Genomic DNA, 11,742 nt, shown 5'->3' with positions numbered 1-11,742 from the left:
ATTCCTTAAGAGAATCTAGGCCCTTCAACCATCCAATTCTAGCCTACCCTTTCCTTTTTCATGGCCAACCTTTATATTTTGTTTTTTTGCCGGTATGGTGTACCAGCCGATCTTGGAGCTTATCCTTATCTCCTGATTACCTCTTCGACATGTGGCACCTTCTTTTAAACCTTCCCATTCATTTATTAGCTCTTTTTGCTTTCCTGAAGATGATGCATCCACGTGTTGGTTCACCATTCCTGCTTTTGATTTGGACTCGTGCTCGCCACAAGCTCTTTGATTAATCACTCCCTTGTTAACCAAGTTGACTAGCAATATAACAATGCCTTTCTCATAAGCAATGACCTTGTCCTCAAGGTCAAGTTTTGGGTATTGAATAATCAACTGATCCAAATCCTCCCAAGAAGTGTCCTCCGGTGCTAACCCATGCCATTGAATCAAGACATGCTTCACCGGCCGACCTTCCCCGAAGAACATCTTTGCATTTCAAGATAGTTGCCGGAAAAATTAAAGGACCTAAAGAAGAATGCATCAATGGTAAAGGCAATGTTGTTAAACTTAGATCACTAACACATTGTTTCAATAGGGAAATATGGAACACCAAGTGAATTTTTGTACCTGCTGGAAGATTCAAATGATAAGTTACCTCTCTAATTTTCTGTGAGATCTGAAAAGGTTCAAAGAATTTCATCCCCATCTTATAATTCTGGAAAAGCAAGACAAAGTGTTGCTGGTAGGGTTGAAGTTTAAAAAAAAAACCCAGTCACCCACTTGAAACAAAATTTCATAATGTTTCATATCAGCATAACACTTCATCTATACTTGTGCCTGAAGAAGATTGCTCCTTCAGCTATGATAAAAGCTTATCACGAGTAGTTAATCAGTATGAGACCAAAGGAAGAGTATCAACTGTCTCTATATATGGCACTAATCCTAGCTGTTCTTGGCCATAAACTACTTGAAAAGGAGTCATGCCGACACTTGTTTGGTATGAAGTATTATACCACTACTTTGCCCATGATAAGAGATCCACCCAATTGCCATAATTTTCATCTATAGAATATCAAAGATACATCTCTAAACACTTATTCAAAGCCTCCGTTTGCCCATCAGACTGCAGGTGATAAACTGTGGACATTTGAATGGAAGTGCCCATCTTGGAGATAGATGTTGCCAAAAAATGACTAGTAAAAGTCTTATCACGGTCAACAATAGAGCGAGGGTAGTCCATGTAATTTCAAAACTGAATTGATAAAAACTTATGCTACTATTGTGCTGGAGAAATCACTCTTCAAAGGCATAAAATGGCTATATTTCGATAAATGATCAATTACCACATATATAACCGTATATCCTCTTGAATTTTGCAATCCAAAAATGAATTCCATGGCTATATCCTCCCAAATATGCGATGGAACCAGAATTGGATATAACAGTCCCACAGGAGAGGTATGGAGGTCCTTAGCCTGCTGACAAACCATACATTGTTTGACATAATTATAATCATGACGCATATCTAGCCATCCTCATGAATGTCCGGAGTGATCTAGCATGTCCATCCCCTTCCCCCCGCCCGAAACCCCCAACCCCCAAACAGAAAATTATGGAAATCCTTCAATAAACATTGCTTCAAGTTGTGATCATTGGGAATCACCAATCGGCCCTTCCAACACAATAATCCTTTCCTAATAGAATAGGCAAAATTCTTTATACATGTGTCTTGTAAGGCTTTTAAAATTGCGTCATAAGTCTTATCTTAACTTTGTAATAGCTGCAATTCAGTGAAAAAGGATTCCTGTGATTGAGAAGAAGTAAGATAAAAACACCTAGAAAGTGCATCAATAGCTAAATTATCTCGTTCTGGTTTATATTCAATCACAAAATCAAAACCCAAAAGCTTAGGTAGCAAGCATTGCTATTCAGGTGTCTGGATTGTCTGTTGACACAAATGTCTCAAAGTTTGTTGGTATAAAGATAATGCTTGAATTTCTTAATAGCTTCAGTGACTATAAATAATTAATACACATAAGCAGATTGATTTTGCATCCTTTGAGACATTTTCTTTGAGAAATAAGCTATAGAATGCTTGTCCTGGCTTAAAACTGCTCCGATAGCTACCCTTGAAGCATCAGTTTCAAGTATAAAATGGCATAGAAAAATTTGGCAATGCCAAAACTGGTGAAGAAACCATTGCTTATTTGAGAGTATCAAATGCATGTTATGTAGTATCTGACCAAAGGAAAGAATCCTTTTTAGTAAATTAGTCAAATGCCTTGCCAAGGTAGCATATTGTTTGATAAATTTTGTGTAATAACCACTCAACCCCAAGGAATCCTGAACATGTTTAAGATTTTGAGGAATAGGCCACTGAATTATTGCTACCGCTTTAGAAGGATCCATCTCCACTCCATTACTTGACACCAAATGGCCCAAATAATAAATTTCCTTTTTACCAAAATTGCATTTAGACAATTTAGCATACAATTGATGTTGCATCAATGTAGAAAGTACTGTCTCTATATGTTGTAGATGAAGAGGCCAATCTGCACTGTAAATAAGTATGCCATTAAAGAAATTCAAGACATATTTCCTCAGTGCAAAATTAAAAACCTAATGCATAAGAGACTGGAATGTAGTAGGGGCATTAGAGAGTCCAAATGACATAACTAGCCACTGATAATGTCCTTGATGAGTCTGAAATGCAGTCTTAAATCTGTCATCTTTGTGTAATAAAATCTGATGATAACTTGGTCTTAAATCAAGTTTAGAAAAATACATTGCACCATAGAGTTCATCCAAGAGTTCATCCATTGTGTGTATTGGATAAGCATCCTTAATTGTGATTGCATTTAAAGCTCGATAATCAGTGCAAAATCTCCATGTGCCATCTTTCTTCTTGACCAAAATAATGGAAGAAAAAAATGGGCTTGTACTGTGCTCAATTAATCCCTCACTCGGCATTTGCACTACCATCTTCTCAATTTATGCTTTTTGACTGTGTGGGTAAGTACTTCTCATCACAAGTAAAATACAACCTCTTGGCTTTTCTAACTTGCATTTCTTGAAACCCCATTTTTTTTTAAATGGAGGAGAGTGATTATAAGCACAAGTACCTGAATTTTCAAGATTAGAACCATGTACACCTTGTCCCATTGCAACAAGAGTAATTCCAGGAAGGTTTTTCATCTTAGTATCAAGAATAAAAATATTCTTGGGAGTCAAAGGCTTACAACCCAAATGAAGTTTTTCTTCAAATAACTTGGCTAAGGTCACTGCCTTATTGAGATCATCAAGATACCATGGAATTATTTCTGCATGTAACTCCTTTTTTAATCCACTAACAAAACAATCTAATACAATTTCATCAGTAACTCCATGAACTCTATTAGCCAGTGCAGTATAGTGGTCATAAAATTGAGCAAAATTGAGCAACGGAACCTTCCTAAGTCAAACAAAATAGAGAGTATCTTGGGCACTTGAAAAATGTTGCCCGTAATTAGATTCCAAAGATTTCGTTAAAGCTTGCCAAGGAGTAAGTTTGCCTTATTTTTGAAGCCTCTGAAACCAAGGGACCATAGGACCACCAAGATGCACAGAAGTAATCTTCAAACAATGGTGATCAAGAACTCCATAATAATAAAAAAATTGTTCAGCTTGCAATATCCATTGTAAGGCATCACTCCCTGCAAATCTAGGAAAATCAATTTTAATATTTCTCATAGAAAAATAATCTGAAGTTTGCAGAATAGCTACTTGAGAATAATCATCAACCAATAAAGGTGATATCGAAGTTTCTCCCATTGGTTTTAGTAATCTGTTGAGATTCAATAAATTGAGATATCCCAGCTAAAGACCGTTGGATCAATGGCAGATTAGTAAGAGATTGTTCAATGATTTTAAATCTTTGGTCATTATTATCCATTAAGGTGAACATGGTTTCCACTTTGGCTTGAACGTCTTTCATTCTAGTATTATCAGCCATTGAAGGATGGAGACAACAAAAGCACCAATTGTAATGGATAAATTCCTCACAGGAACAATGAATTAAAGTCAAAGAGCATAAGAGAATAACAAAAGATCAACACTTCGATTAACACCACAATCACCAAATCCAACTCAGATTTAACAACTCAATGTCCACCGAATACAATAAGAATGTCCAGATCTATGTTCCATGAGTTTACAAACCTTCATTCACTCATCACAGATCATCATCATCTAAGCAGTCAATAACATTCCAATTCAAACATCCAAGGAAATAGATGCAAAAATAACCAAAGTTTGAGAATGAGAACAATCTCACCAAGTATTACAATTGTTTGATAAGAAAAAGTGTTGAAGAAAATAACCAAGAAAAACCAGCAAATAACAGGTGATCAACACCGCCCTGCTCTCAAATTCCTTGAGAGAAACCAGGGCCTTCAACCATCCAATTCCAGCCTACCCTTTTCCTTTTCATGGCCAACCTTTATATTCTGTTTTTCTGCCAGTATGATGTACCCACCGGGCTTGGAGCTTATCCTTCTCACCCGTTTTCTTCTTCGACACATGGCACCTTCTTTTAAACCTCCCCATTCATTCATTAGCTCTTTTTGCTTTCCCGAAGATGATGCGTCCACATGTTGCTTCACCATTCCTGCTTTTGATTTGGATTCGTGCTCGCCACACGCCCTTTGATTAATTACTCCCTTGTTGACCAAGTTGACTTATTAGATAACAGAATACTTCACTGGAGTTTGGTTCTCATTTTCTAGCTGTGGATTGGAGTTATTCTATTAGCTATGTTGCTTTCTATTATCTTGATGATGCAAGATGTTTTTGCATCTGTTGATGTTATCTTATGCATAAGATGATACTTGCTCTAATATATATAATCAATTTGAGCTGGATCTCTTGTGAATCGATCCATGCATTGAAGATCTGCTCTTGTTAAGGGCGAAATTTTCATTGGAATTGATAGATATATTCCTGGAACAGTTAGATCTATTACACGTCCAAACAAAATATTGTGAAATTAGCCAGACTAAAAGAAATAATAATCTAAATGTTAAGTTAAATTTAATAAACGAATACAATAAACCATTCTTTAATATTTTCTATATGATGCATCCGCATATAATTTGGAAAGTTTGCATGTTCAGCACTTACTCATTAGAAACATCATGGCTTAGCTACATTAGAACACCAGAGAATACACAAAAGCAAGGTGCAGCAGCTACCTTCTATATCTTTCCTTCCACTTGCAATCTAAGACCTGAGAAGAACGGACTGAATAATTATTAAATAAAATGGTTACTTAACCTTCACTTGCTTATCTTTTGTTGGATATATATATATATATATATATAGGAGCTGGGCATTTTGATTTGCGGGACCTTTCACTGTACATTGTTCACCAATCCTTGCTTTCTGCCGTCCCCAAGATTGGTCAGTACAAAAACTGCTGTTGTCGCTGACTCAGGAAATCGAATGAAAACCTTGTTAAGAATTTGAATCTGAGTGGGTATTAGATTTTGGTAAGAGAGGTGACACGAGGTCTCTGATCCGTGATCCACCGCCCCAAAAAGACGCAATGCATAGCCCCATTATGGCCATGGCTACAACTGAACATGCAGCAGGAACTGCGTGGCTGCTTCCAAGAAATTGTGTTGCGAGAAGTCCAGCAAGGGTAGAACTTTGCATCCCTGTACATAGAGATATTGTTCTAGATGCTTCTTCCTCTTGCCTGATGATTCTTCATATTTGTTAGAAAAGATGCAACAGAAAAACAAATTTTGAAGATAAAAAAAGCAAATTCTGGGATACTATGCACATGCATGTGAATCACATCAGCATTTTTATATTATTGGTCAACAAGATGCATTCGGCTGAGAGGAACTGTTCAGGTTATGAATTACCCTCACCAAACAACATGCATGTGAATCACATCAGCATTTTTATATTATTGGTCAACAAGATGCATTTGGCTGAGAGGAACTGTTCAGGTTATGAATTACCCTCACCAAACAAGCCAGTCCTAACAGAAGTCCTGCACTTCAAACATCTTACAAACCTGCAAATTGCTTTGTAAGTTTTTCTCTTTCAGCATTCTAACCAGAGGTAGCCTAGAGAAGTTCCATTAAAGATACATTTCATACAATAGTGGATATATTAGAGATTAAATGGAAATAGGTCGCTTGTTGAGGATATAGTCCAATCTTGTAGATTATGTCTCAGCAATTTGCAAGAGTTAGTTCCATGGTAAACTCTAAGGTAAATAAAGACAAGGGTTTTAAAATGATTTTAGTTCGTAGTGTTATATAAGGCCATAAAGCGATGGCAAAATAGGACAGCTAATTCGTAACTCCAGATTTCCTCCAATTTTTCACATCAGTTTTTTGGTTCATGATAATAAGGGCTCTTATTATAATTCTGATCAAACCACATGTACTTTTCGACTACTAAGCTGCCTCAATTTATGCTAGTGTCCCTACTGTTAAAAGGGGGCTAACATCCTCAAACAAAAAAATGTACTATTGACAGGTCAAATTAATGATTGGTAGTATTTCTGTAAACATCAACACATTGTGCATGCCTCTGGCATATTAAGATAAAACAAAAGTCTTCATTAACTGAAACCAAGCACTTAAGATCTCTTGGGAGTTGGGACTATCTTCATCTCAATTGGATCTCATTGATTCCTGGCCTTCGTTCAGGCCATACTTTGTTGTCTTTGATCTTATAAAAAAAAAACAGTATATAACTTTGTATATATAGGAAAACTTCATGCTTAGCTTCTGAAGCTTTCCTCCAAAAGTCCAACATGACATTTGTTAGCACTTTAATACAATCATCAAAAACAATACTTTGTGCAAATAACAATTTTTGTTTCCTAGGTTCTCACCAAAAAATAAAAAAATAAAAAAATAATAATTGTATGTAAGGATTCTCAATATTGTACCCTGCAAACTAATGTACCTCAAAATATTTCAAATAAACATTACCTTCCACTACGTGCATAATTGTTTGAGAATCAATTTATGGTGAGAGGTCCCAGGACACCAAAAAAGTGAAATAAGTACTACAAGGTCAACTGGTGTTATCAGTTAAATTCTTTCTTGTTGTTGCAAGAAAGCCCTACAGTGAATGAGTTGAACACTATAAGTTAGGTTCTTATTATCAAACCACACATCGGACTTACTAAAGATGGCACACAAAAACTGTTTACGAAAATGATGAAATATGGCTCATAAAATTCATTTGAAATAGTTCAGGAGATTTTTAATTTTATAAATACAGAAGTTCATATGCAATGAAATCAATGCATTACTTATGCACTAATAAGTGTAAGGACAGCAAATACAATATGTATTCTTATTAAGCATGATAATCCATAAGACTAACAAAAAGAAAGCCAATAATGAAAATTAATGCTGTAAAATACCTGAAAAAAGGCAATCTGGACAACCAGTAACCACCAGTGAAGGCAACAAGATGGAATGTTAATACAGGAAAAAGCAAGCGTAGACCATCCGATGACAAAATTTGACTCCTATTAATAGAGAGCGGGCTGCCGATACATAATGAAGTGCAAAACATGGCAACAAAGGGCATTATCGGTTGAATCACAGTCACCACTGACTTCGCAAAAGTATTGAGGAGAAGGCCAATTGCTATAGGAAGAAGGACAACCTAGAATATTGAAAACATTAAGATTGATTGAGTGATCCACAAACAAGCCAAATGCTGTTAACAAGTATTCCAATAAAAATATGAATATGCTATTCTCCTCTGCTCAGAGATGCGCAAAAGAGTAACTAATATGTCCAAAAAAATTAGCAATACCAGTGAATACATCAGAGTTCACAAATTAAACCATAATTACTCTATTCTGAATATCATGTATCGATGTAGATAATGATGCTATAAAGATGAATAAAACAAGCAAACTGTCAAAAGCAGTTTAGTCTGGACTTGGTACAGGCTCCAGCATGATAACATACAAACATAATTTAAGAAATCCCTGCATATCTACAACGCAGCTTTCAAATGACACGGAAATCAGGGCCATCATAAAGTAGAGCAAGGATGTAGACACATGCCACAGTAAAATTTATTTAGTTTTTCCAAGCAGATATTAAATGATTAATTACTTTCATTTTATAAACATTCAAACTACAAAAGGTAAAAACATGAAAACCAATTGTTATGTTCTTGAACCACAGCCAAAACCATTCTTACTTGCAAAATTGACTTGGACATGGCAACTCCATCAACCGGAACGACAGAGCCAATTAGAAGACCAGTAAGCAGAGGTGTCATAAGCACAGAAGAGATTGTGGTTGAGCTGGTCAGCAGAATACTCAAGGCAACATCACCTTTGCTCAAGAAACTAGCATAGCTTGAGAGCTGGGCACCAGAAACACAGCAAGTAAGAATGAAACCAGCATAAAATATAGAGGGTGTTCTGAATGCCCTTGCAATTAACAGGCCTAGAAGTGGCTTGAACACATATTGTGCAATATATCCAATAGATAATGGCAGAGGTCTGCACAGAAAACAAACTATCATGAGAAAATAAGACCTAGACTAAATCATTGAATCCACAGAGAATTTAGGAGAAAAAGGCAAAATACCTCTTGAAAGCAAGGGCAAAATCATCTATTGATAGCTTGATCCCAATGGATAGCATTATACCACCAAGTGCTGGTGCGTAATACTCTTTAGAGACCCTATAAAGGGAAAGAAAACATTAAAGAAATTCATATTGATGTAGAAAGTTCCTTGTGCAAGTAAATAATCATAAAGTTTCCTTACCAATTACTTGCTAATGGCTTGATCACTTCAAAGAATTATAAATTAAGCACAATAACCATGCATACAAATTTCAGAATTTACACATGATTAAAATTTTGAAATTTCTTGCTTTAGAATGATGGTTTAAAGTTCAAGTTCAATTAGAGGATCCAAGTATCAAAAGTAATGCATTCCATATTTATGAAATTCCATGCTCAATAACTTATCTTCCTAAAGGCATTTGTTGAATCAGAATTCGCACCAGCATCCCAAACAACCAGATAACATCGACATCAATGTTCACTTAACATGTGCTAAATGCATGTCAGTTTCTTATCTTTTTTAAACTATGTTGATACATAACATGCACAAATATTGAGCAAAAGATTCATGTAAAACAATGTGCATAGGGAAATTCTGAAGATATATACTATCCAAGAAGCAAACCACCGTGAGCAAATACATTCTTCAGTTTCAAGTAGCATGCTTGATTCTCATAAACACCTAAACCAGCTCAAAAGTCAGCTATCACACTAAAAACTAAAACAGAAAAGCAAATAGTAGTTCAAATACAAGTATCACAGAATTAAAGCTACAATAAAAACTGCAATACCAAACCACATTCAGAAATGCTGAAACAAAGTGAAAAACTAAGATACTGACATAAAACTAGCTCCAAATTCTCAGAGTCCTGATATGATCATGATACACAATCTCATTACTTCAATTTTACAACAAAGACATATAAACAGAGCGTGCAATTCATAGACAATGAAAAAAACTTTCCCAATTCATCCATGCACAGAAGAAAACACAAAAAAAACCCAATCTCAACTAATTTTCACCAAAATTCACCAAATTTCCACTGCACAACCGACACCATCTCTAATCCACATTACACATATCACCACACCGAACCACACAAAATTAATAAAAAAACAAGCTTCTCACCAAGAAAAGGTGTTAGGGTTCGTCAGCGCAGCAACAGCAGTAGCAGCAACAACAAATGGAAGCATCGCCGAGAAGACCTCCGAAGAGGACTCAGACTTCCCTCCGCCCAAGAAGCTATCGGAGTTTAACCCAAAGGAGAGTAGGGACACGTTCCCCTCCCTCCGGTGCCATCCAACTCTCCCAAGGCAGGGGAACGACGTTGAGCACGCCGAGACCCATCCCCTGCGCCCGCCGCCGGATGCCCTGAGGGAACCGGGAGCCCTCACAGCTGCCATTTGAAGGGAACCGGACTTGAGAATGTTCCGGAGAGGCGCAACCGCTGGCGCGCGGGGACGAAGCCCGGAGGAGGAGTAGCAGCTGCTGGTGGAGAGCAACGCCATGAGCGATGAAGCGAGAGGAAGAGATCGCTTCTTTCTCGGATTATATAAAGATATGTATAAAAATATTAAAAAAAGGAATTTAGAAATTCCGGTCTGTTGTCCATGGGGGATAATTTTAAGGAACTGGTATCACTTACGTGGCACCATTTGATTAGTGAGAAGCTTCCACCTATGGGAATTTTTTAACATGAGAAAACCCGATGTTTTATGCAAATACCCCCTAAAATTTGTTTTTTCATATGTTTCCTTAAAAAAATTGCACCAACGGTAGCGTTAATAAATTTTTAAGGAGTTATTAAACCACATTAATTGATGTATTATACTTATTGGTCTTGTGATACTTTTTATAGGATGATGTTTGTCACTTTTATAAAAAAAATATTCAAAATATTAAATTACTAAATTATTTTATTAAAAAAATATATTTTTGTATTTCATTTAATATTTTTGAAAATTTTGAGGGATTTTATTAAATAGGTGTTTATTATAAAAGTTATAATTCAAAATTTTAAAATTCAAATGAAAAAGTAAGTAAAAGAGAATTTATAGAATTCAAATAATACCACTATATCTTAAGGGGGAATGATGGTATATACTCTTAAGCTCATTATTATACCACTATTTTTTACTGATAATGTGTATCAAACAAGATGGAAATTGGGGGAAAAAAGCAAATTCTGAAGACAAATAATTTTATCATGTATATTAGGTCTATGTATATATATTTATATAAGTTTATATTAGATCTTATATTCAAAGATTTGTCACAAAATCATATAATACAATTGTATGTAATTTGTGACTCTATCTTTATTTGGATGTTGCAAAGCTATTAAGTATCTTAACACTACCAAGGCACAATGGCACTTGTGGTGGAAGGGGATTAAAGACAGAGTAAAGAAAGCATGAATTGTGAATTAAATAGAAGTTTTGTGAATATGACTGTGAGCTAATCTTTGCTGGACAAACATTAAATGACTAGTTTCTTTGAGGCAATTTTTTTAAGGATAAAATGATAATTAAATTCAACATGTTTTGTTAAAGCATGAAATACAAGATTGGTAGTCAAGTAAACAACTCTAAGATTATCACACTAAAGAGTGGTGGATTCCAAAATGCTCATCCTCATCTCAGAAAAAGAAGCAATCAAATCTAGAAAACTCCTTGAGAGCATTAGCAATGACCTTATATTCATATTTGGTAGAAGAGCGAGCAATCATGAGTTGTTTTTTGCACTCCATGAGACTAGATTAGTACCCAAATAAATAGCAAATCCACCATTAGAGTGATGATCATCAACATAGCCTTCCTCATCAGAGTATTAAAATTATAGTTACTAAGGAGAGGAATGGAGGCCATGATTCAAGATATTTTTAAGATAGCAAATGAGATATTTCACAGCTTTCTAATGAACATCAGTAGGATAATGCATAAATTAATAGAGATGATTAATCACATAAGCAATACCTTGACTTGTGATGGTCAAATATTGTAAAGTACCAACAATTTGTCAATATAATTCACCATCTAAGAGAGAAGTACCTTATGTTTTGAATGAGATTGGAGATGAAGCCATCAATGTGAAGGAGAATTTCCCACCATCCATGTAAATAGGTGACAAAAGATCGTGAACATA

The 11,742-nt window shown here is 35.6% G+C and overlaps 1 protein-coding gene across 2 annotated transcripts; it reads right to left on the bottom strand.

Moving 5' to 3' along the window:
- Positions 1-4,261: 4,261 nt before the first annotated feature.
- LOC120270887 (probable sodium/metabolite cotransporter BASS3, chloroplastic) lies at positions 4,262-10,123 on the bottom strand. 2 transcript variants are annotated; one of them, XM_039277960.1, is made up of 5 exons: positions 9,727-10,123; positions 8,616-8,711; positions 8,221-8,527; positions 7,424-7,671; positions 4,262-5,725 (listed from the first exon to the last, which is right to left on the bottom strand). In XM_039277960.1, exons 1-5 carry the CDS (start codon positions 10,104-10,106, stop codon positions 5,482-5,484), a joined length of 1,275 nt encoding a protein of 424 aa, XP_039133894.1. In that variant the 5' UTR covers positions 10,107-10,123; the 3' UTR covers positions 4,262-5,481. The 2 variants fall into 2 exon arrangements, with proteins under 2 accessions (XP_039133894.1, XP_039133895.1); XM_039277961.1 differs by having other exon boundaries at positions 5,569-5,729; positions 7,427-7,671.
- Positions 10,124-11,742: the final 1,619 nt, after the last annotated feature.

Source organism: Dioscorea cayenensis, chromosome 10 (assembly GCF_009730915.1).
Source record: "Dioscorea cayenensis subsp. rotundata cultivar TDr96_F1 chromosome 10, TDr96_F1_v2_PseudoChromosome.rev07_lg8_w22 25.fasta, whole genome shotgun sequence".
NCBI classification, from domain to species: Eukaryota; Viridiplantae; Streptophyta; class Magnoliopsida; order Dioscoreales; family Dioscoreaceae; genus Dioscorea; species Dioscorea cayenensis.
The sequence above is the reverse complement of the archived record's forward strand: the minus strand, read 5'-3'. Positions and strand labels throughout refer to the sequence as shown.

Bases quoted from the DNA above. Each gene is read 5' to 3' on its own strand.
- LOC120270887 (XM_039277960.1), bottom strand. From the start codon at position 10,106: ATGGCGTTGCTCTCCACCAGCAGCTGCTACTCCTCCTCCGGGCTTCGT. The intron at 8,528-8,615 runs GTATTTTGCCTT...TTTTCTGTGCAG, and splicing joins TTTGCCCTTGCTTTCAAGAG to ACCTCTGCCATTATCTATTG. The intron at 7,672-8,220 runs GTAAGAATGGTT...TCAATATTCTAG, and splicing joins TGTCCAAGTCAATTTTGCAA to GTTGTCCTTCTTCCTATAGC.